Below are 25,371 nucleotides of genomic sequence, written 5' to 3' on the forward strand. Positions count from 1 at the left end.
GTTTCAAATAGGAAATGAATCTACCAGAAAACACACTGACTAACAACACCAGTCTAACTTTTTTATCTGACTTTGTTGTACAGAGAGCTTTGAAAAAAAAACTTTATTTTCATTCATCAGATAGAAAATGGTTCCTATTTTGTTAACTGTCTCAGCCTGAATTCCCCGTATGTGAGATGTGTATCTATGAAGGCAAAAAGTAGGGCAACTCAGAATTCACGTGAACTAACATCTGCAAGCTGATCACAGACCGTGCTCTCAGATTGAGTTGGAGGTTATTTAAAGCCATTGTTTTCTCATTAGTTAGTGTGAATTAAACTACAGGACAATAACTTGAAGAGAATAAAAGCTGCAGTAAGGCAGCAGACATGAGTGCAGTGTTGATTAGTTGGAGGTTGCACTAATTAAGCCAAATAAGATGCAGCTGCTCCACCTGTCACAGTCTCAACATCCAAACATGGTGGCCTGTAGTACACACTTCATTTCACTGAGAATAACTTCACTGTTACTCCTCCCTGTGATTTATGAAGCCCACGCTGTTTCAAAACAGATTCAAGCAACAGTTCCTGACCCTGTCAACAGCGATGTGACGACTTGTCATGATGGCTTCATGTCTGTTTATATATCAAAGAAACAATTTGCTGATCTTCCTTTCACCATTTATGTTCAAGGTAAGACAGAAAGTAAAAATATTTGTTAGTGATGATGTGATGAGGAATCATTGTTTCAGTTGTTTGTGCTGACTTTTAAACAGATGAGCATGGTGGATATCACCAGGCGGTTGCTGTAGCCAAACAGTGCCGTTACATTCTGGGAGAAACTGAAACCTTTGTGATCTTAACGGTCCCTCCTCATGGATGTTATGTGAGAAGACAAGTCAGCTTACAGGTCTTGGTGATTTCAATGTTTCTCATGCACATACACTTAGTAGCCACTTTATTAGGTACACCAATATAACTGTTCATTAATGCAAATATTTAATCAGCCAGTCACTAAACAACAGGATGCATTAATGCATGTAGACAAGGGGTCTTTCTCAGTTCATTTTTGTGTTTCCTCATGCACCTCACCTGTGTCTTAGCTCCTCCCAACAAGTAATTGATGGAGAGACATGAGGACAAAGGAGGCAATTAGGATCTTGTCGTTTAAAAATGATAAAAGAATTTTAAATTCACATAAATCAATGAATCATTTATGGTCATTGCCACTAAAAACAAAGAAACATATATGGTTTGATTTCTTAGTTGTACACTGTTTAAATACAAAAAAGCCCCAAACAAAACCTTTATTTTTGTGTAACCTAATTCATTTAACATGCCTTACTATTAGGGATCCCTCTCATTTGGAAGTGTTTGCTTCCATGTAAATGGCTGATTAGATTTGCGTACATCAGGGATGGAAAATAATTACAATGCCTATAAAAGTATTCACCGCCATGGGTGTTTTACCTTTTTATTGGTTTTCATAAATAAGTCATGGTCGATATAATTTAGCTTTTTTGATGCAAAAATTTTACAAAAAGACTTTTAAATTCAAAGTGAAAACAGATTTCAACAAAGCGCTGTTAAAGAAAACTAATTTAGATGTAAAGTTCTTTGGTCTGATGAAACCAAAATGGGACTTTTTGATCATCAAACACTGCACATCTCCACAAACACACCATCCCCACTGTGAAGCATGGTGGTGGCAGCATCATGCTGTGGGTGATGCTCCCTAGCAGCCGACCCTGGAAGGCTTTAAAAGGTAAAGGGGAAAAATGAATGCAGCAAATATATGAAAAACAATAGCACAATCTTATTCAGTCTGGAGGAGAACTGGGGCTTAGGAGAAGTTTAATCGAAGACAATGACCTGAAGAATACAGCACAAACTACACAGAAATGGTTTAAAGACAACAAGGTGAATGTTCTGGAGTGCCTGGGTCAGAGACCTCAATCCAATAGAGAATTCATGGCTGGACTTGAAAAGGGGCTGTTCACGCTCAATCCCCATGCAACCTGACAGAGCTTGAGCAGTTTTGCAAAGAAGAATGAGGTAAAATTGCAGTGTCCAGATGTGCAATCCTGATTGAGACCTATCCACACAGACTCAGTGCTGCGATTGCAGCCTAAGGTGAATCTACTAAATACTGACTTGAAGGGGGTGAATATTTATGCAGTCATTTGTTTTGCATTACCTATTTTTATGTCATTGACATTAATTTGTAGAAAACTGTTTTCACTTTGAGTTCCAAGAGGGTTTTCTTTTATTTTTTTCTGCCAAAAAAGCCAAATTATATTGACCATGAGTGATTAATAAATTCACTGAAAGGGTAACACGTGTAAGGGGGTGAATACTTTTTATTGGCACTGTATATTTCCTCAAGTTATTTGAGTAACTTTTTCTTTTACTTAGACTTTTATTAATTTTAAAAATCATAAATTTTACTGTTTATTACATTCACTTGCTGTAAATTATGGTCGCTACGTTGTGACTAAAAGAAGAGGCACAAGCTTTCAATCAACTACATGAAACTGGCCAGTTTTTTGTTAGGCAGGTACCACCTGGGGTTATAGGAGTAGATTTGGGGTAAAATACCACAGAACTACCAGAGAATTGCCACAATATTACAAGGAATTACTTAATTAATGCTGGGTAAATACTTGTATTTACCAGATAATTCTTATAGTGTTATGGGGGTTAGGGTAAGGGTTAGGACTTTAGGGTTAGGGGGTTAAGGTTAGGGCCACAATATTAAAAGGAATTTCTGATATTAATGGATAATGACTTGGTAAATACTCAATTAATATTACCATATTTCCAAATTATTTTTTTGCAAAATGCCAATGTACTGCAAGGTAGTAACCAGCTTATTCTTGACAAATAATAACAATTATGAAATCTAAAATTACCAGGCAAATAGGGGCCACTAAATTAAAGTGCTAACAAATATTCTTGTACTCTTTCCACCCTGGCATAAATTACACATTGAACAGATATAACTTAAAGAGTGATTAGTGGGTACATATCTAATGTATGTTTTTTTTTTAATATTATAATGTTTTCTTTTCTTTTTTTTTATTCTATAGAAATATCTCCCCAATTTGACCGTTGTCATACTGGCGTACACAGACCACGGTGGACTTGAAGTTGTCAAGACGATTCCCGTCAGCTGTGAGAGGAAAACTAAAGGTTAACTCTTAAGTCAGCATGCCATGCATTTAAAATTAGGCTTTATTCATGATTCTGATTGTTTTCTACAGAAATGAACAAATATGAGTTTTCACTGATGTCAGGACATCTTTTCTGCAACACGGATGGGTTCAAAGTTACCATCCCTAAGAACGCCACAGTCCCTCCTCTGAACCTGGATACAGTTTGGATCCCTTCTAGCCAAAGTGAAAAATGTAAACCCCAAAATAGATCCACTGAGGCGGTCACCTTTACCTTTCCATTCACTGACTGTGGTACCCAGTCTAGGGTAAGTGCTCATAAGTGGGCTCCCACACACAGGTTAGGCCAGTGGGATGACTTTTTTATGTAAACAATTAAAATGTTTTTTTAAATGTTTGTTGTAGACTGAAGATGGGATTATAACCTACTGGGTCAATTTTGAGGTGAAACGGCATCCACAGGAAGGCTCTGTATTTTGTAACACTCCATTCAAGTAAGACGTACAAACATTTTTTTACTTCCTAATATTTTAAAGTTGTTTGGACTTACTTACCATAATTTTTTTTCTTTTATCTTTTATACAGTCTTACTGTAGGCTGCAGCTTTCTGCTGGCCCAAACTTCCCATCTGGGCTTCAACATTGAGGGAGAAAAACCAGAGGAGCTCTTAGCACTGAGGAGTGAAGGGATACTGAGAGCTGAAATGAGGTTTGCCAAAGGTTAGGTTTTTACTTCATTACTTTTTAAATTCTGGTTTTAACTTTCACAACCCATAAAAGCAATTATTTCATAGTTAATATATCTGTGTGTATCAGACTACCCCAGTTTCAGCTCTCCTAGCTTTCCATTAGTTTTGACTTTATGATTTAAAACATCTCTGTGTAAGAACATATGGATCTGGTTCCATGCCTAGAACTATTGACACTGTTTAATCCAGTCTCAGGAGGAGGCCTTGTGGTCGTTCCAAAGTTGAGATTTAAATCTAAAAGTAATTGTGTCTTTCGCTTAACATAAACTGCTGAGGAAATGAGGTGTGCAGAAACTTTTTACTGTTCCTTTATTTTTTTTTCGGTCCAAGTTCTTCAGTCTACTTGGAGTTCCTTATTGTCTTTCAAAATAAAAGCAGTTCTAGTTCCTAAAGGGAAGTCAGATAGTTTTAGTTTAAGGGAGTTCAAAAATTTGAAAAGTTTAAAATGCAGAATAGTGGAATTTGACATTGTAACAAAAGGTCCTATTAATTACAATGAGTGCTGAAACTGAGATTAAACACAATTAGATATTCATTTTTTTAAAGTCTAAATTTTTATGTAAGAAATGAAGATGTTATCAACGTAGCTACATCAGCTTTGGCTACGTTTACTAAAGCCCATGTTGCTAAGGTTTAACTTAGATTCAGTAAGTAGCCACATAGCTATGTAGCTACTTACTGAATCTAAGTTCACAAAGCAGCTATGTAAGATACATAGGTAAGTTAACTACATAGATACATAAGCTTTAGCTACGTTTGCTTAAGCTAACTTAGTTATAGATCACGTACCTACTTAGCTATGTAGGTGCATAGCTAACATAGCTAAAACAAAGCTCACAAATCAGCTATGTAAGATATATAGGTAAGTTATCTACGTAGCTACATTAGCTGGCTATGTTTGTAAAAGCCCATGTTGCCAAAGCTAACTCAGCTATAGATAATGTAGCTACTTAGCAAATTACTAAATCTAAGCTCACAGAGCAGCTATGTAAGATATATAGGTAAGTTAGCTACGTAGCTACATAAGCTCTGGCTATGTTTGTTAAAGCCCATGTTGCTAAGGTTAACTTAGCTATAGATAATGTAGCTACATAGCTAAATCTAAGCTCACAAAGCAGCTATGTAAGATAGGTAGGTATGTAGGTTTACTGTCCCCAAATTATCTTTTACAGAGTTACATTTATTCTTTTGTCTTCATTTGTTTGGTCCAGATTCCAGTTACAGGTCCTTTTATTCCTCTCGGTACCCTCCAGCGACTGAGCTCAGCCTGCCTGTGTTTGTCGAGGTTTTTGTTCTCAAACATGAGAACAAGGATTTGGTGCTGCTGCTGCATGACTGCTGGGCGACTCCGACTAAAAATGCTCTCGACCCACAAAGATGGAACCTTCTTGATAAAGGGTGAATGCGCATCAAATTAACATGTTGACAGTGGTGTTGGTGGAACAAGACAATGAGAAATATGAGGTACAACACAAAGGTTGAGTCAACTTTTATACATTCTAACTGGCTTCAGGTGTGATTTCTATATTGCCAGCACCTGTTACTGCCACAGGTGAGTTTAAATGCTTGAAGTAAAATGATTTACCCACAGTTATAAAAGGGTGCCAACAATTTTGTCCGGCCTATTTTGTCAGTTTTGTGTAAAATTATGTCAATTCTGCTTTTTGTGTTGTTCCAATAGAAATCAACATGCGTATACCAAAAACATTTGTAATTGCAACAATTTCTAGGAGAAATGATGTATTTTCTGGAAAAATTCCAGGGGTGCCAATACTTTTGTCCATGACTGTAATTACCTCATGTTTTTATTAAAACCAGGTGTCCTTTCAGTGGCGATACCCACAGGACTGTGGTGTTGCCGGTTGTTTCCAGTAAAGAGCTGAACTATCCCTCTCTACATAAACGGTTTGTCGTCAAGATGTTCTCATTTGTGAAGCCTCAAACATTTAGAAGCTCGGTATGTAGGAAATTGAAAATAACTGCAGAAGTGAAAATAACTTTGCTAAATGCATGCCCTTTGATGATTTTGAGCTTTCTTTCTTTCAACAGGACGCTCCCTTAGAGATTTATTTCCACTGTGACATAGAGATCTGTAAAGGACCAGATTGCTCTCAGTCCTGCAGCAATGGTCAGTGAAACTGCAGCCTCTAATCTTTCTGATGTAATTGAGTCACATAATCCAAATGTATGCATGTGCAGGACTATGTACAACGTAGCAATTGGTTCCTTTTACTTCATTTTTCAGAAAGACGTAAATCTAGATGGACTTCACCATTGTCTGGACGGAGGATTCTTCATGGTGTTGTCTCTGGTGGACCCCTTCTTTATCCACTGTAAAGAGCTGTGGACAGCATGGTGGACAGCAACTCTTAATTTGTGACAAAAAAATAAATTTTTACTCATATCATGAATGTATGACTGTTACTGATTAAGACAAAATCACATTACCTGCTGCAGCTTTGTGTGGTTTCACTGTGAGAATAAACAGTTAGATTTTGAGGTCCTGACTCGGCTTCTACTTAATGAGCCCCACATGAGGAACTTAACAAACCCCTTGACTGCAGTATTGCAGGCATTGTCCTGGACTGCACCGTATGTAAGCTGTGTGGTATATACCCACAGGATACCCACTTTATTCAATTTATTTCATTCAATATACAGTGCTTAAGAAATTTATTAGACCACCCTAACCCTAACCAAAGTAAGGTTTATGCCACAGCTGCCCTAAATTAACAGCATTGGTAACCACCAAAATCATTTTTATGTTTCTGCAATGGTTAATACACCAATATGTAGAAGCTCTTTAACCCAAATGATATTTTTAATGCTAAAATATAATTATTATTGCTATCCATGAATTTTCAAATCTACTGAGATAGGTAGGAAATAAAGCAAAACAATCTAATATCGTTGTGAAATAAAAAGACTTGGACATTATTCATCTGGTCGTATTGACTTAGCAGAAAGTTCAGATTAAGAGAAAAAAAGTGCAGTCGGATTCCTTAATCACCACAGTTCTCCTTTCCTATCCTCTTACTCCCACCTTTCCTTAACCCTGTGACGTTTTTCGTCGCGGTTAAGGAAAAGTGAAAAGGAGGTTTTTTTTTTTTTTTGACTTTTTGACTTTTTGAACGGACCCCAGGTGTTTCCCACTCAAGGACTGATCCTAACCTGTGGAGGGCAGCATACTCTCTCCAGTGCACAGCCTGCCGCAGCCTCTTCAAACGAAGAAGATCTTGGTCACGTGCCTATAGTTTGACCAATAGAATTTCAGAAAGAGTTAGTTTGCGGAAGTCACTGGATAAGGATGTTTCGTTGTTAATACATTTTAAACAGTATGCAACCCAGGTGAAGTAAAAAGCCAAGAGACAACAGAGAAGTATTTCTTTTAGGACCAAACACAGTCTATGGGCATGAGACATTGTGTCTCATGATTATCATAAGAGTACATGTGGTCTGTTTAAACTGAAATCTTCTGATAAGACTAGTCCCAGTTAGCAGACATGTCTGAAAAACAGCTGCCAATATACCGGCATAAAGCTAAACTTATCCAGGCTGTAAAAGACAACAATTTTCTGGTTGTCACCGGCGAGACTGGCAGCGGAAAAACAACACAACTTCCACAGTATCTACACCGGGCTGGTAAGCTCTCATTTTTGTTGTTGTGGTACTTCTAAAAGAATTTCAAAAGAAACTGCTAAGCAAGTAAATCAAAACACGGTATGTGAGTGAATCTTTGCGGTTAAAATAAGAAACTCTAGTTATATTCCATGCTAACACACGCCTGGTGTTACGCTTTATATTGTTACCATGTTTAACTGCTGACGTTCAGCCGAATGCGTCGGTAGTTGTCGTTATAACAACAGACAGAAAGAGTCCGAACGAATGTCTTATTGTTTAGTTTTTCCTACATAATCTTTACAAATACTCCAAGGGCATGCCATTTCTGGAAAACGGACTCAGTAGCATTTGTTAGGACACTGCCTGTCTTCGACATTTGGTGTAACTGCCACAGCATCATTGAGCTGAAAGTCACCAATCAGCATGGTCACGCTTTAAACCGTAACACTGGCTCGAGAGAGTTTCTTTAAGTTTAATCTTTGGGGCATGAAAGATGAAAAATTTACTCAGTTTAAAGTTTCTTTTTGTAATTCAAAACTATGCCGAAACTGTTGTGACTAATACAGCAAGGAATATATATATATATATATATATTTGTTTAAGGTTTGTAATGTTGTACATGCACTTAGTTAATTAAAAGAATATATTTTACCAAAAAAAAAAGAGAGAATAAAAAAGTTACTTTCCAAAGACAGTCTACATATATTCAGTAAACTAACAATGTGGTGGACCAGCCTTTCCCAAACTTCAGTATGCTGCGGCTTAATGTGAGACCTGGGAATCTTCTTAGGCTCACAGCCATACTTGTACAACCATAACATGAGACTCAAATTTCTACTTTTTAATTCATAATATTTTTGTTTCATAAACTGCGAAACTCAGTGCAAGTGCTTGCTTTCAAAGCCATACATTAACATTTCCTGGAAAGTTTGATAAATAAGCCGCTGCCATTTATTTTGTTTTAATCAGGCATCTGCAAAGTCACTTAAAGTTTCTTTTTTAATATTTATCTCTGTAAATATACTTTGTTGCCCAGCAAAATCTTTCCAAGTGGCATTATTGTCTTCAAATACACTGATAAATTCTTAAAAATCAGGAAGCAAGCGGCATTGTAGAATGTTTAATGGAGTGTCACCAGTTAATCCAACACCAGTTAAACCGAGACAACGGTCGTTTACATCAGACAAAATAGATGATAAAAAGGTGGCATTTGTTACACCTTCTGGCTGTTTTGTTACTTCTGAGACTTAATAACAGATTTAATTTAATAGTTATTATCTATGATTATCAGTTATTTTAAATGACCTCTCACAGCCCACCTACAGTACTTCTTGGGCCCACCAGTGTGCACCGACCCACACTTTGGGCTGTGGTAGACATTCATTGCTGCTAAGTCTGTCTTTTTATACTGACATGGACCAGTGTGTGTTGAATAAATCTAAATAATTATACATGCATTTTTAAATGCTACCTGAAGCTTTTTCATTTTTCTTCACTGTAGTTGCACTACAAGTGAGTATAGAGTGGAGTACAGTAAACTCCATAAAGCTCTGTTCTAACATTGTCCATACACATTTGAAATTTGTGCCCTGACATTTTAGCTTTGCAAATTTGCAGCATACCTTGACGCTGCATCGACCAGCTGAGCCATACATCAATGTCAACACCATACTGGTAGAAGGAGGTTTGCCATACAAGTAAATACAAGTAGAATGGAAACTCCAAGTTTTCTAAATGAAAATCATTCAAGTACTAATAATGGCAATTTCTGAGACAAAAAAATTGGAGAAGTGGGCCGACATAATCATCAAAGCATCTAAGCACTGTATCACTGTATATGATGTCCGTGGTTAAATTCTCTTACAGTTTTGCTAACAATCTACTGACACTGCCAAGATAGCCGGGATAAATTTACCTACAATGGAGATAGAATAACTTCACAAATGTGGACGCTATGCATTTAAGGGTTCAGAAACAAATCAGACTGTTTTGATATTAATTAATTCCTTCTCTTGCCACCTTAGGTATTTGTAAAGATGGCAGAATTGGCATTACCCAGCCCCGGCGTGTGGCTGCCATCACAGTGGCACAGAGGGTCGCCCAGGAGATGAAGTGCAGTCTGGGTAAAGAGGTTGGCTACCAAGTACGCTTTGATGACTGCACATCCCAGGTGAAAAACAAAGAGGACTCAGCCCTTTGAAATACTATGTATTGTTTTTTTATGTTCAGCTGTGTAAAGTTCTGACTTTGTTTGAGCCAGGACACTGAGGTGAAGTACATGACAGATGGCTGTTTGCTCAGAGAGATCCTGGCAGATCCTTCACTTTCCCAGTACAGCGTTGTTATTTTGGATGAAGTCCATGAGCGCAGCCTCAACACGGTTAGTCATTACATGACAAATAAAACATTTTATCAGTCTTCATGGTATTAAGGAGTATATCATTGTTTTCTGGCTGATTCTATTTTAATGCAGTTTCCGTCTTTTACAGGATATTCTCCTAGGTCTAATGAAAAAGGTCTTCTCTGATCCAGCTAAGGCCACCAGGGGCCGATCTTCTCCTCTGAAGGTGGTGGTGATGTCTGCCACCTTGGAAACTGATAAACTTTCAGCCTTTCTTGGGAACTGTCCCGTCTTTGTTATTCCTGGGAGGACTTTCCCTGTCACCTGCACATTTGGTTCGGCTATAGGACCAAAAGACGTGGAGAGCACTGCTTACATTAAAGAGGTACTAAGGTTTTTGCTTTGTCTAGTTACAGGAAGAAAACATGTTCCTGTACTTGGCTTTACTTTCAGCGCTTATTAGGGTTGGTTGACAAAGTCCAGACACTTTTTCTTTATGTTTTAACTGAATGTTCATACACGATAGATAGCTGGATTTTTTTTCTATAAAGAAAAAACAAATGAGTGTCACAGTATCAGAATAAAAAATGATGTAGTTCTAGTAAAAATAAAATGATATTGAAACCTGAACATATTATTTTGTTCTATCAAAAAATTGCATAGAAACTCCTGCACATTGCCTAAACTGTAAAAAAAAACATTGGCAACATTTCTCTTTTTAAAGGTTGTCGATATTTTCTACACTCTCAAATGTCATGCATTTCAGATGGATTAAACCTCCATTATTTTCACCAGTCCATCTTTATTTTTGTAGCATCAAATCAAAACAAATGTTATCTCAAGACACTTTGCAGAGAGGGCAGTCGCAGGGAGGGCAGCCTAGACCTATCTTTTTTTGAATACTATTTTAAGGACCCAACATTAGTCCACCATAAGCAAAGAACCAGAGAAACATCCAGCAACGACACAGTGGGAATGAAAAACTTCTTTTAAACTGGCAGAAAACCAGAGTAGAACCAGCTGTGTTGAGCTTTTAAAGGGACAGAGGTAAATGCAAAAAGAGCGATGATGGAGATCCAGAAAAAAGTAGTATTTTTTTTTGTAGTTGTAGAGTTAGAATGTATCATCTATTTATAATCTATAAATATGCCAACAAGTAAGATGTAATCACCGTGAATCAGATCATTTTACCTGACTAACAGCTGAGTCTTTGGTAAAAGTGATACCCATCTTTCAAAATAAATGCCTAACTGCTCCAGAACATGTTTGTAGCTTTCACAGTATTTGTTTCTCACAGTTAACAAAGTTATTCATCAAAACAAAACTTAACACATTAATGTTTGATGAATTGTTGTTAAGATTCTTGTTAAAGACTTAGAGAAAGAGAAAGAGAAATAATGTAGCACGATGCAATAATAATAATAATGAAAATGATTATAATGATAATAACAGGGTGCAGATGGCCTAGTGGTTTACCCCATGTGCCCGGTTCAAGTCCAGCCTGGGGTCCTTTCCTGCACGGTCTCCCCATCTCGCTCACAAAATTGTTCCTTATTCTGTAGCCAAAAAAGAAGTGTCAAAATGATCTTTGCTATCAGGAAGTACAGAAACTTCTTGATGTCTACTCTTCCTTTAAATAAAAGAGAGATGAAGAGCACTGGTTGTTAAAAGTTGCTCCTATTTGAAGTGTTTTTCTGGTATTCATTCAGTTTGACATTTTGTCTCCCCAGGTTGTCAAAGTAGCCTTTGATGTTCACACTAGTGAAATGGCGGGAGATATTCTTGTGTTTTTGACAGGTAAGTCTTAGTAATCGAGCTATAAAATCACAAATATATATTCACCCTGAAAACATCTAAACAGTATTTCTCCTTGTTTAACAGGTCAGTCAGAGATTGAACAGGCTTGTGACCTGTTGTATGAAAAGGCAGAGTCAATAGACTACCGCTATGATGTACAGGACCAAACAGTGGATGGACTCCTGATTTTGCCTCTTTATGGATCCATGCCCACAGGTAAATATACCATATCCGTTTCTACTCAGTGTTTGTGAAATTTACAGTGTCTATATAAAGTATTAAATATGTGATGTAAAGTAATGGACTGCATAAATATTCACCCCCATTAAAGTGACTGACCTCATTCAACAGAAGTTCAGCCACTGGTGCTAGTAGTCTCACAGTTAGAGAAAAGGGGGTCAACTGAGTGCAGTGAATGTGTCTCAAGTGGTCATAGTATAAAGACACCCGTGTCTGGAAGGTCTAGTCACTGATTAGTCAGTATTCCTGGCTACCATTACACCATAAAGACAAAAGAACACTCCAAGCAACTTAGAGAGAAGGTTATTGAAAAGTATAAATCAGGAGATCGATATAAAATTCCAGGTCACTGAGCATCCCCCAGAATTTAGTTTAATCTGTCATCAAGAAATGGAAGGAATATGGAATTAAAAAAAGCATGTGGGAGACTCCATGGTCAAGCGGAAGAAAGTTCTTTGGCCTGAGGAGACCAAAATGGTGCTTTATGGCCATCAGACAAGATGCCAACACTGCACATCCCCACTGTGAAGCACGGTGGTGACAACATCATACTGTGGGGATTCTTCTCGGCAGATGAACCTGGAAGGCTTGTAAAGGTAAAGGGTGGCAGAAGCTACACAGAAATGCTTTAAAGACAACAAGGTGAATGTTCTGGAGTGGCTGGGTCAAAGACCTCAATCCGATAGAGAATTCATGCGTGATCCCTGTGCAACCTGACAGAGCTTGAGCAGTTTTACAAAGAGGAATGGAGTAAAATTGTGTCCAGATGTGAAAGCCAGATTGAGACCTATCCACACAGACTCAGTGCTGTGATGGCAGCCGAAGGTGAATTTACTGAAGACTGACTTGAAGGGGGTGAATATTTATTCAGTCACTTATTTTACATTACCTATTTTTATGTCACTGACATTACTTTGTAGAAACCTGTTTTCTCATAGACATTAAAGAGGTTTTTTTGTAAGATTTTTTTTAAAAATAAAAAGCCAAAGTATACTGACCATAATTGATTTATAAAATCAATTAAAGGGTAACACATCCAAGGGGGTTAATACTAATTGACACTGTAAAATAGGGCTGCATGATAAATCGTATTAATGGCTTTCAAGCTCTGTTAATAAATGTGATCTCATGTATGAATGATGGGGATTCATTTGTCTGTATTCGCCTATCCATTCAACAAGCTCACATTTTCACTTATTTGCTGCACAGTCCCACTTGCTATTGTCTTAGTCACACTTGCACAGCATAAAGCAAACACTCTTTTAAATCATTAATGAGGCTGTAGGCAAGCACAGTCACCATTACTGCTGCAACCCCTCACAAAGTCTGGAGGGCATGTGCAGCCCAGTAAGGAGGCAGGCAGAGGTCGAAACAGGTATCGGTATATGGGATGAAGTTTGAGCTGGAGTTTTAACTGAAAATAGTATAAAAGATGACAGGGAAAAATTAAGTGGCTACCACAAGAGGGATGTTATACTGGTACCATAAAAAAGGGGGAATGTTTTTTTCTGTGGAAGTTTTTCAGGTTTAAACCTGACGATAATGATGATGTAGATGTCGGAGGAGTTATAATTTCCCAGCAATGCTTTGGCATTGTTACAGCACTGCAAGGTGACACCACAAATCTCTAGAACTACCTCAGATGCCACCATAAGATCCAGAATGAGTTAGCAACCAATGACTAGGACAAAATGCAGCCACTGAGCCACACAAATCTCATTAACACAAACATTGTATAGTGCATAATACATCATTACAGGCTTGTATTAGTCCCTCAAAATGATGATGAATTAAAGATGTTTGCTGATTGTCCAAAAAGCATAGGTTGGAAGTTTATTTTTTATTGTAAGGGTTTTTACAGACATACAGTCAGTTGTTAGCCTGTGGGAAAAAGTAGCCTGCTGGGGGGGGGGGTCAAAAAGCTTACCCCACCTGAAAGTAAGGCATAAGAGAGAAACAATTGAGTCTTTGCAGTCTCAGGAATATTTAAACTAAAAAATTGCGGTGTGGACGCAGTTATGAAAATGGGAAGCACAAAGTTACTAATAGTTGAGAACAAAATTAAGCTACACCGTGCAGGAAGCTGACATCATTGCAAAAACATTAAAGTATGTTAAAAGATCTAAGGCAACCTGGGGTCCGGGACCACCTGGGGAGAGGCACCAAAGATCTTACAGGGAGATGCAAGGCTTTGTCTGTTCTGAGGCTGCCAAAATTAGATTTGCAGATATTGATTAAAACCATGATATAGCAGTTATTAAGTTCTTTAAACAAAGTTCTTTTGATACGAAAAGCACGCATAGGCCTTTTTTAGGGTTCTATCAGTGAAAAAATTAAAATCTATGTTGATTTTTGATGGCAGTGTGTCACTTTTTATTCTCTCTTGGGTCCTGGCGGGCTCCGCTATTCTTAGGTACATGAAGGGGGGCCACCAAGGAAAAATGGTTGGGAAACACTGATCTAATGTAGTTGCATCTTCATTCTCAGATACTGTTCTCTCTGAAGATGCTGTAGAAGAAAAGAGTGTAAAAGAAGAACCTGTTTTCTTTTCTTTTGTCATCTCAGATCAACAGCGGCAGATCTTCCAGCCTCCTCCTCCTCGGATAAGGAAGTGTGTGGTGGCCACTAACATTGCAGCAACATCTCTCACTATTAATGGGATAAAGTGAGTGAGGCTTGTCGTCACTATCTCACAAAGTCACCAAAGACCGTAATAACTGATGATTCTGACTCCCATCCAGGTACATCGTGGACAGTGGCTTTGTGAAGCAGCTCAACCACAATTCAAGAGTGGGCATGGACATCTTGGAGGTGGTGCCGATATCAAAGTGAGTTTCTGTAGGGTGAACTGTTGAGTCTAATCCTAAAAACTGAGTTGCTGAATGGTGTTCTTGTTTTTCTGAGTTTAGGAGCGAGGCTCAGCAGAGGGCAGGTCGAGCTGGAAGAACGTCAGCTGGGAAATGCTTTCGCATCTATACCAAGGAATTCTGGGAGAAGAGCATGCCTGAGTACACCATTCCAGAGATCCAGAGGACAAGTTTGACAGCGGTGGTGCTTACGCTCAAATGTCTGGGTGTTCATGATGTCATTAGGTACGCTGATACCCTCCCACATGTGCCGTCTTAGAGATTGTTGGTTAAATAGTTTCTTTCCTTAATAGTTTTATGTTTTTATACAAGGTTCCCTTATCTCGACCATCCAGAGGAAAGGTTCATTCTTGAGGCGTTAAAACAGCTCTACCAGTTTGATGCTATCGACAGGTAAGCACCTGCTGAAATGAGTCATGTTTTGGTTGTCTGGTCCAATCATCTGGGTGTTGATTTATTTCTCTGTTGACCTCCTGAACTCTTATCTATCCCGTGCTTGTTCCTCAGGAGAGGTAGAGTGACCCGGCTTGGAGAGCTGATGGTGGAGTTCCCCCTTCAGCCAGGCCTTACCAGGGTCCTGCTCAAAGCTGCCTCACTTGGCTGTCAGGACTTACTTCTCCCTGTGGCTGCCATGCTGTCTGTGGAGAACATTTTCATCAGGCCAGGTCGGCAAGTTTTAAAGCAGAACAACATAAAAAATGAATTAGTGGGTAAAAGAAATTATTATGACCTGAATGGTTATTAACATTATCACAAATTATTGTTATTAGTGATGTTAAAATATGCTGAAGTTCTCAGAAAGTACTAATATGTCACATTGAAATCTTTTCATGAAGTTTTATATTTAAAAATCAACATAACAGTAGAAGCACAAAGCACAAAGGGCTGTACTACAGCCCTGCGGGGGACTCTTCTTAATCCTGCTCCTGCCGGATTTCTGACCATTACTATCCACTCCCACCCGCATCTGCAACAGGTCTATCCAATCCTGCACCGATTCTCACAATCCATGTTTAATATTCACAATAACAGAAAGTTCATTCAATTAAAGCAATGGCAGTATTAATGTGGTCACTTCAGCACCAGCTTGACAAACTGAAGGAGAAAAAAACGCAACACTCACGTCTTCATCATGTATAGAGGTGCCACACATCAATAAAAGAGCAGCTGGAGCCACAGACCGATTAACTTGACTCAGTAATAGTAATGTCAAAGAAATACTGACCAAATTTGTTTACACATCATTTATTTTTAAGTCATACAGAAGTGGAATTGTTTCCTGATCTGTGGAAAAACTGCAGCATGAGCACTTCTGTCAGCTCTTGCAGACAGTTGGTTAGTCTTTGCTCCATTAGCAGTGTGCTACAACCATCCTTGTCATTATTGGATTCATGCAATAAGGCCAATTTGCATGGAAAGAGGTGTTTTTCCCCAAATAACTGCTTAATGGCTCAATGTCTTCACACGCTGGTGCTCCCGTTATTGTGTGGAGCATTAAAGCTGTGCCTTTTGACCTATTTACAAAGTTTTAGTGCATGCACTTAAGTGGAGCCTAAACAAAGCTTCGAAATGTTTGGCTGCATGGAGTCAGACACATATTCTAATGCAGGAGTTCTCAAACTTTGACCCCCAAAATAATGACGTCAGAGATCGGTCACCTCCACCTTCCCTTGAGGGGGATAAAGTGCATGATGTTGCACAAAGCATCATGTAAAAAACTTGAGTAGTTTGTAAAATTCTATTTTGACAACATTTTAGCACAAATATCACTTGATAACTATGTTTGTATTTTAAATTGGACCCATTTTAATGTTTTTTTTTCACAATAATAGATACAATTTATCATTTAAAATCACAGGAAATTTCTCTTTCTTTTTGGAAAGAATCCTGTGACCCCCTCAATGTCTCATGACTCCCATGGGGTTCCAGATTCCCACTTTTGGAACCACTGTAAAACATGTTAATGCAGCACAGGTGACTTCAACCTACAAATTTCGGAAGTTAAACCATGATTTCTATGAGCAACATGTGACACCTCCCCTTTTATCTTGTTTAATATGAATAAAGAGAGGTGCCTTATCATCAAACAGAGCTTACTTTGATCAGTGAGTCTGGAGTAGGTGTTATCATCTCATGACTTTCTCTTATGAAAAATTCATTCACAGACTGGCATTGCTGTGTTTTTGTTGTAAAAGAACAGCAAAAATCCTCTTTCTACATCAATTATTGAGTTCTATTATCATAGACACTTGCTTTCCCTTACAAAAATTGATGTTCTAGTACCCGCAGTAATTTCTTTGCCTGCCCACTCCTGCCGGCAGCGATGTCAAAACCACCCACTCCCACAAGATTTGCGTTGGGTCCCATGGGATCCTGCTTCCGATGCAGCCCTAAACTTTGTACTTTCTGTTTTCATAAACATCAGAATATTTGCAGGAAAAAGTAAACATATGAAAACCTTACGTATTTTGCATTAACATAAAAACTGTCAATAAGGTTGTCAAATGTTCAGTGAATACTTTGATACCTTTTCAGTATGTCGGGTTTGAAATAATACAATACATGCTGTTTTTACATTCACTGGTGCTGGAAGCACCAACGTTCTGAAAGAAAATCATAGCCTTGTTTTTAACCCTTAGCAGAGAGGGAGAGAGCAAGTGTGGGTGATCGACAGCGAGATCAAGTCGAGACTTGCTTTAAATAAAGAAAGGCACAAGTCAACACAAACTAGAGGAAGGTGTAGGATTTTGTATAATTGCTGATGAAGTCACTCTCCTTTGTATGCATCTCATCTCTGCCCTCCACAGATTCTACCACACTGCTTGCCAGCTTTTTTAAGTTCCTTTAGCATGGCATTAAAATGAACATGTTAACGTTAGACTTCAGACTGTGATGTCATCCGGTGTTAAAAAGTTTTTCTTCACATGCTGACCTGTAGACTCAAAACCTTGCAAAGCAGATGGGTACGCCCGTTTCTGTGTTTCTCACTGGCGAATCCATCTTGCAAAGCTCCCGGTCCGTCTGAACCGTTTGGGCCCGGTTAGACAGTGAAAGGACCAATCAGCGATGAGGAGCAGTACTTTCAGGTGCGGCAGAGTCGTGACATAAGCAAGGTGCAATTATGGCGGAAGAGATTAGCATGGATGCTGCTAAAGCGCCAGTTTTATCAGTACTTGACGAAATTTCTTTGTTAAAAGAAGAACAAAGAACAGCAGTGAGTTGTTTTCTTTTCAAAAATGACAAAAGTCGTGTACTGACACGTCTGCAGTCGCCATGATTTGCGTTATGCAGTTCTCTATGGAGTTTACTCCTTCAGTTGGGGTGCAGCTCGGTAGCGGCTACGACATCACGTGTTTTGTTGCTCTGATTGGCCCGTAAAGATGTGACAGACAGAACATTCATCCAATCGCCCTCCAAGTGTTTTTTCAAAGGCTCTGCCCTTTCCCAAACGGTGTCTGTGAGTGGTTTTCCAGATGGATGTGTGGTACAGTTCCATCTGGCGTGGCAGGTTAGTGGACTTATGCTTTGTTCCATTTTCCTTGGAAGTGGGGACGACCTTACACCCGAGGTACCTGTGTTCGAGTCAGATTTATGACTTCAGGGACATTTGGGATAATGTATTCGAATGGCATCTTGGAATTTCTGAGTTCCAAGATCGACTATTATTTTTATTTCACCTTGGTAAACGAACAACTAAATGAAAGTAAAACAGATGTTTTGATATTTTTCACATATTATTGTATAAGAATTTGGATTTTGTTTCAAAATGCAAGTCATTTTTAGACATTAAAAAATTATAAAATATTTGCTAGATATTTTTTGGGCTGCTATGCTGTCCATCACAGGGTTTAGGCACTGTCCAGGGTTTAGGCACTGTCCAAGAGCCTGGAGTGGAGAGTTGACACAGAAAAGTGCAGATTTAATCAGGACTGGACAAATATGTATGTATTCATCATATTTACTAAAAATGGCTGACAAGTGGATTTCTCTACATAATAATAATAATAATAATAATAATAATGATAAACAAAACATTGAATCATAAAACTTTAAGTGTTGATTGTTTTGGTGTTGTTTTTTTAATAGTTGTCGGGATTAAAAGACAAAAGGTACTCTAAAAAACACATCTTTTTCCTTCTCATATTTTCAGAATTTAATCTTTTGGAAGTCAGATGGGAAGCTTTGGGGGGCATGATATGGCCCCCAGGCCTCTAGTTGCCATAAGTATTCAATCCCTGATAAATTGTGTACATGGGGAAGTGCATAACTGTATTGTGAAGACTTGAGTTCCCACAGCTTTGACGTTTTTCTTCCATCTTGCAGGCCATCCTGACAAGCAGAAGGAAGCGGATAAAAAGCACAGAGCACTGGCGACCAAGAGTGGCAGCATGAATGACTTTGCCACTCTCCTCAGTGTGTTTCAGGCATGTAAATCCAGGTAAACGGCTTAACTGATTTATATGCAAAATGCTTTCATAGTATTTCTACTACGGAAGAAATGACAGTGTTAAAATGATCCATTCATAGGACTTGATGCAGCGTGCTGATACCATCCCAGCCACCCTAAGTGTGTGTGCTTTTTATTGATTTCTGCAGTGACAGACCATCAGGCTGGTGTAAAGACAACTGGATCCACTGGAGGGCGCTGAAGTCAGCATTCAGTGTGGAGACTCAACTAAGAGACATTCTCTGCCGCCTCCAACAGGTACATTTCTGCTCTGTCATTAAATAATAAAGCATTGTGTCAAATACCAGTCTGCTGTGCTCATTTGTTTGTGCATGATTGTCGTTTCTTTTAATGTCAGCATCCTCTCCTCTTGTAGAAGAGAGATTTCCCTGTGGAAACATTTGATGGTAACAAGTCTGAACTCTTGAGACGATGTCTGTGCACGGGATACTTCACCAATGTTGCAAGAAGGTATAAGAAAATGTCATTTAAATCATCAATATTTTACCCTCCATTTCGGAGTCCTTTCTTAAATTCTTAAATTAAATTTGAGCTGGCTGTGAATGTGTTTAAGCTGTTTTCTTCTGTACACAACACAGATCTGTTGGCAAGGTTTTTTGCACAATGGATGGTCATGGATCCATGGTCCACATTCATCCTTCATCAGCAGTACGTTATTTTTTAGCATTTCAGTAAGTTCTGTATCAAAAAGTCTTAGTTTTCCTGTAAGTCACACTGAATGTCCATGTAATACTTTCCTTTCTTTTTGCCTGAAGCTGTTTGACCAGGAGGCTGAGCTTAACTGGGTTCTCTTTCATGATGTGCTGGTGACGTCACGCGTTTATGTCAGGACGGTTTGTCCTGTTCGCTATGAGTGGGTGAAGGACTTGCTACCTAAACTCCACGAGGTGGACGTCTATGAACTGAGCAGTGTGGCGAGAGAAGAAGTGACTGAAGAGGAGATGAAAAAATGGGAGAGCAAGGAAGCGGCCAAAAGACAATCAGGTGATCAGAATAATAACTTTTTTATTTAAATTTGGATTTTATACAACTTCATTGTTAATGAAGTGTTTACTGGAAGCTTTAAGCATGTGTGATATAACACAACACAACATAGCATAGCATAAAATAGAATTAAAAGCTTTTATCATTATCGTAGATTGAAATCAGATATGCTTCATGCCAAAGCACTTGACTTAAAACCATCAGCAGTTTTTATTAGAGTCATAGCATAATTGATGTGTTATACATAAAATGCACTAGCATTTAGTAGGTTTATTTTTGACTGTATTCATCAGCGGTAGCTCAAATCTCATCTTTTGCCTCTTGAAATATGTCATGCAAAATTCCGTAATCATCACAGGTGAGATGCATGTATGAAGGCTTATTGTTGATGAGATGGCATATTACAATCATCTTATCTTAGGGTGCAAGAGTACAAGATATTTCTGCAGCAAGCACCTGCAGACAAAAAATGTGAAAATGAACAGAAATAAAAAAAAAAAAAAAACATTCCTAAAATAGTGCAGTACAGTGCCTATAAAGATAATTCCTTCTCTTGGATGTTCTACCCTTTTATTCATTTTATAAATCAATCATATCAAAAGATTTGGCATTTTTTGGGGGAAAAAAACTCTTTAAAGGGGACATGTTATGCAAAAATAACTTTTTCATTTTTTTCTAACAAAAATATGTACCCCTAGCCTGTCCACAATCCCCTCAAATAAAAATACATTCCCCTTCCCCCCTCTCTATCTACACCTTTCAGAAAATGTGTGCTGAATCAAGCCGTTCTCAGATTCTCCCCTCATGACCTCGTGTGGGGAGTAAGGTCGGCCCTCCCCCATTTGGAAGAAAGTTCCACCCTCCTCTCCTGATCTTCCTCTCAGCTGCCAGCAGAGATGCTGGATAGCTCAGTGGATTACGCTGCTGACTCTGGTCTGGGAGATAGATGGTTCAAATCCCAGTCAGGTCCTTAACTTTGGATAAAAGTGTCTGTAATATCAGGGGTGTCACATCCATTTCCTGAGAGGGATGTGGTCAGGGGCAGAGTCACACAGCTCATTAACATTTAAAGCCACAGACACAGAGATGGCTTGTTCTGAGAAGGGCTAAAACAGGGCTTTTTAGACATGCTAAAATCCAATACTAGAGTGTTTTTTCAGCTACAAGCTTCACAGGCATGTTTTGGGGACCTCTGAGAACAACATAGACATGTCTTAAAAGGGTAAAATATGTCCCCTTTAATGTCAAAGTCAAAGCATATTTATACAAAGTACTGTCAATTAAAAAAAGTTAGTATTTCATAGATGCACCTCTGGCTACAATTACAGCATTTGATCTGTGTGGATGGGTCTCAGCCAGGCTTGCACATTTGGACACTGCAATTTTACTCCATTTTTCTTTGCAAAACTGCTCAAGCTCTGTTAGGTTGCACAGGGATTGGGCGTGAAAAGCCCTTTTAAAGTCCAGCTCCAAATTCTCTATCGGATTGAGGTCTAGGCTACTCCAGAACATTCACCTTGTTGTCTTTAAACCATTTCTGTGTAGCTTTCACTGTTATGCTTCAGGTCATTGTCTTGCTGGAAAATAAATCTTCTCCTAAGCAGTAGGTTTCTTGCAGACTGAATAAGATTGTCTTCCAGTAATTTCCTGTGCTTTGCTGCATTGATTTTTCCCTCCACCTTTACAAGCCTTCCAGGGCTGTCTGCTGAGAAGCATCCCCACAGCATGATGCTGCCACCACCATGGTTCACAGTAGGGATGGTGTGTTTGGGGTGATGTGCAGTGTTTGGCGTCTTTTCTGATGGCCAGAAAGCCCAGTTTTGGTCTCAACAGACCAAAGATCTTTCTCCCACTTGACCATGGAGTCTCCCACATGCCTTTTGGTGAACTCTAGATGAGATCTAATATGAGCTCTCCTTCCCCTTGCCACTCTCCCATAAAGCTTTGACTGGTGATGAACCTGGGTAACATTTGTCTGCAGAGTCTTTCCCATCTCAGCTGCTCAAGCTTGTAACTCCTTCAGAGTAGTCATGGGGTGTTTCGGTGGCCTCTCTCACTAGTGTCCTTTTTGCACGGCTACTCAATTTGTGAGGACAGCCTGATCTAGACAGATTTACACATGTTTCATATTCCTTCCATTTCTTGATTAAGGATATAACTGAGCTCCAGGCAATGTTCAGTGCCTTGGAATTTTTTTTTCATCCATCCCCTGACTTATACCTTTAAAATAACATTTTCTCTAAGTTGCTTGGAGTGTTCTTTAGTCTTCATGGTGTAATGGTAGCCAGTAATACTGATTAACCAGTGACTGGACCTTCCAGACACAGGTGTCTTTATACTACAATCACTTAAGACACATTCACTGCACTCAGGTGTATTTCACTAATTGTGAGACTACCAGCACCAATAGGCTGGACCTCTGTTGAATTAGGTCAGTTACTTTAAGGGATGTGAATATTCATACAATCACCTTTTTTCATTTTTCTGTTTAATTGATATAACTGTGATAATGTAGTACTGTACTGTGGAAATCTGCCTTTACTGTGATATTATAGAGGTTTATTTGTTTCGTTTTTTTTTTTTTTTTATCAAAAAGCCAAATTATACAGATCATGATTGATTTATAAAATAAAAAATGGGTAAAACATCCAAGACGGTGAATACTTTTATAAGCATTGTATTCATGGATGTTGATTTTATTTGGATTTAGAAAAAAAATGTAGGCAAATATGCCTAGGAGTCCCATCCAAGCATAAACTATATGTGTAAACACTGAAATATGTATGTATTAATGATTTCTCAAGAAATTATGTATTTTGTATAGAAAAGAGCTAATTTTCTACTAGTTAATAGTTACTTGCCAACAGTGGCTGCTGTGGCTCAGTAGGTAGAGTCAGGTGTCTTTCAACCCAAACGCTGGGGGTTGGATCCCAGCTCCTACAGTCATATGTTGACTTGTCTTTGGGCAAAAAGGCTTAAATCGCTCCCACTGCTGCGCCTGTGGTATGTGAATATGTATGAAGGCATATGAATGAGATTAGTTATTTTAGGGCTGCAAGCATTAATGTATTAATTGCAGTGCATTAAATGTCCATAGAAAGTGCATTGTGTTTTATAATTGCACTAATTGCATGCTTTATTGTCCCCTGTAGCACACTTTGGTATCTCTGCAGCCACAGTGATGCAAAATAAGTCCGCCACTTCTCCTCATTGTCTGTTTTCAATTTGAAAACTCACATAGCTCAGTGGACAAGTCAAAAGTAAAGTTCCTGTTTTGCAGGTCTGTATCCAAACAGGAAGTCAATTAAAGTTTAAGCCATTACCAAAATCCATTATGAAACAAAAACATTTTTACTTTTTAGCACTTACTGATGTTTCCTCCTGTCTAGTTTCTTGCCTCTGTTTTACTTACTCTCAGATGTACCTCACTTTGGACAAAAGGGTCTTATAAATCAGTGGTTCCCAACATTTTTTCCATTGAGCCCCTCCTTCACATGTAGGAAGAACTGTGCCCCCCAGGACTCACACGAAAAAAAAAGTGACATCTTGCTGACAAAAATACACACCTTTTTAAATTGTTTTCATTTTTTAAAGCTAAATAAATAGCCCAAAACACAAGTGTTATTACCAAAAACCCTTGTATGAACCATTCATACGCGTTTTATCATGGTTTGAGATGGCTGGAGTAAACCTAATTCTCTCTTCTTAAATGCCAAATAAGGGATTTTCAGAAACAGGGTGTCTTCAGGGTCTTAAAAAGTATTAAAGGTCAACAACCAATTGAGGCTTTAGAAAGTTTTTTTGGGGGGGGGGGGCTTGTAGCTGTTTCCAATTTTTAGATCTGTCAAGAGAGGCTAGTTTTTCTACTATTGATTTAGTTTTAAGCACGAGTGAGAGTCTGATTGAACTCTACCAGATCCAATATCAGTCTGAACGTTTATTTATGAAATTGCCAGTTGAGCTATAGGTGCAGCCTTAGAGCTCTGCTGTGTCCCTAGCCTGCATGTTAACCATGTGCTTGAGTGACGTTTGCATGTAAATGATAGGTAAATGCAGGTTTCCTGAGAAGTGGTTGTGGGAAAAGGTGTTGGAGCTTGATACATGTTATCATTTTAAAGGATGATGCAAATAAAAAGGTGCTTTGCAGTGAAGCTTTTGCACAGTGTAATACTAGAACAGAGTCTGTTAGTGTTAGTGCTGCTAGCATACTAAAAGCAAAAGATTTATTTGCATACTACAGTAACAAATTCTCTTTTTCTTGACCGTGTCACATTTTGTATTTCAGATTCTGCTCAAAACATCCACATAACTCACCAGTGTGACTAGTTAGAATTTGATTGGGATTCACTAGAGGAACAAACAATTAACTAATTCCTAAACAAATGTGGAAAATTAGCTTCATTCTTCATGAAGACAACACCCCAGTTCACACTGAGCTCTTTGTAAAGCAGTTTCTGGCCCAAAAACAAATCACAGTGCTTGATCACCCTCCCTTTTCACCTGATCTAGCAACGTGTGACTTTTTTCCTTTTCTTAACATCAAATCTGTGCTTAAAGGAGCACGTTTAGAGTCTGTGTCAAAGCTTAAAGAAGGACAGAGGTTTGAAGAAGACCTACTGCACTGCTTTGATCAGTGAATGCAGTGGTGTGTTGATGCTGAAAAGGAGTATATTGAAGGAGAAAGACGCTGGAAAATGTTTGTGTTCGACAAAATTGTATTACAGCATTTGTCTTGTTTTTTAATAGTTATACCTCATATATCGCACAGGCAAAAATGCGTTTTTTCCCAAGTAGAGAAATCTGTATTCTGCATTACTAAGTACAGCACAGTAGAACAAAAATACTTACAGATTACTTTTATGTTTTCTTCCTCTTTTCAGAAGCTTCTACTGAGGATGTCATGAAGAAGTTGGAGAAAAGAAACAACGAAACGACTGTCAGTGATGCTCGTGCTCGCTACCTGCAAAGAAAGCAACAGAGACAACAAACGAAGGCTCCCTGATGGAGAACTTGGAGAGCTAGGAAATAAATTATACAAAGGTGGCTTCATTTTTGGAAGTGATATCTTAATAAAATACATTTCTTATATTTGCAACTGCCTACTTTTACTCCTCTCTATTTGGATCTAAGATTGTTGCAGTAATTATTCTGTTC

At 38.5% G+C, this 25,371-nt stretch overlaps 2 protein-coding genes across 5 annotated transcripts; both read left to right on the forward strand.

Moving 5' to 3' along the window:
- The first annotated feature begins 419 nt into the window (after positions 1-419).
- LOC121523971 (zona pellucida sperm-binding protein 4-like) lies at positions 420-6,398 on the forward strand. Of its 2 annotated transcripts, none has more exons than XM_041809088.1 (10): positions 420-671; positions 755-888; positions 3,068-3,170; positions 3,242-3,459; positions 3,557-3,645; positions 3,737-3,870; positions 5,111-5,297; positions 5,718-5,856; positions 5,949-6,027; positions 6,145-6,398. In XM_041809088.1, the coding sequence occupies exons 1-10, from the start codon at positions 458-460 to the stop codon at positions 6,234-6,236; spliced, it is 1,389 nt and encodes a 462-aa protein (XP_041665022.1). In that variant the 5' UTR covers positions 420-457; the 3' UTR covers positions 6,237-6,398. The 2 variants fall into 2 exon arrangements, with proteins under 2 accessions (XP_041665022.1, XP_041665032.1); XM_041809098.1 differs by having other exon boundaries at positions 3,275-3,459.
- Positions 6,399-7,187: 789 nt separating this feature from the next.
- dhx40 (DEAH (Asp-Glu-Ala-His) box polypeptide 40) lies at positions 7,188-25,256 on the forward strand. Of its 3 annotated transcripts, XR_005992367.1 has the most exons (18): positions 7,188-7,541; positions 9,545-9,690; positions 9,781-9,900; positions 10,010-10,246; positions 11,592-11,658; positions 11,743-11,874; positions 14,464-14,563; positions 14,640-14,726; positions 14,808-14,990; positions 15,078-15,158; positions 15,273-15,430; positions 19,089-19,203; positions 19,362-19,470; positions 19,589-19,683; positions 19,812-19,881; positions 19,989-20,217; positions 23,370-23,497; positions 25,098-25,206. XR_005992367.1 is itself a non-coding variant. In XM_041796119.1 (17 exons), the coding sequence occupies exons 1-17, from the start codon at positions 7,403-7,405 to the stop codon at positions 25,217-25,219; spliced, it is 2,190 nt and encodes a 729-aa protein (XP_041652053.1). In that variant the 5' UTR covers positions 7,188-7,402; the 3' UTR covers positions 25,220-25,256. The 3 variants fall into 3 exon arrangements, 2 of the variants coding, with proteins under 2 accessions (XP_041652053.1, XP_041652066.1); XM_041796119.1 differs by lacking the exon at positions 23,370-23,497 and having other exon boundaries at positions 25,098-25,256; XM_041796132.1 differs by lacking the exons at positions 23,370-23,497; positions 25,098-25,206 and having other exon boundaries at positions 19,812-19,904; positions 19,989-20,190.
- The last annotated feature ends 115 nt before the right edge of the window (positions 25,257-25,371 follow it).

Source organism: Cheilinus undulatus, linkage group 2 (genome assembly GCF_018320785.1).
Source record: "Cheilinus undulatus linkage group 2, ASM1832078v1, whole genome shotgun sequence".
NCBI lineage: Eukaryota > Metazoa > Chordata > Actinopteri > Labriformes > Labridae > Cheilinus > Cheilinus undulatus.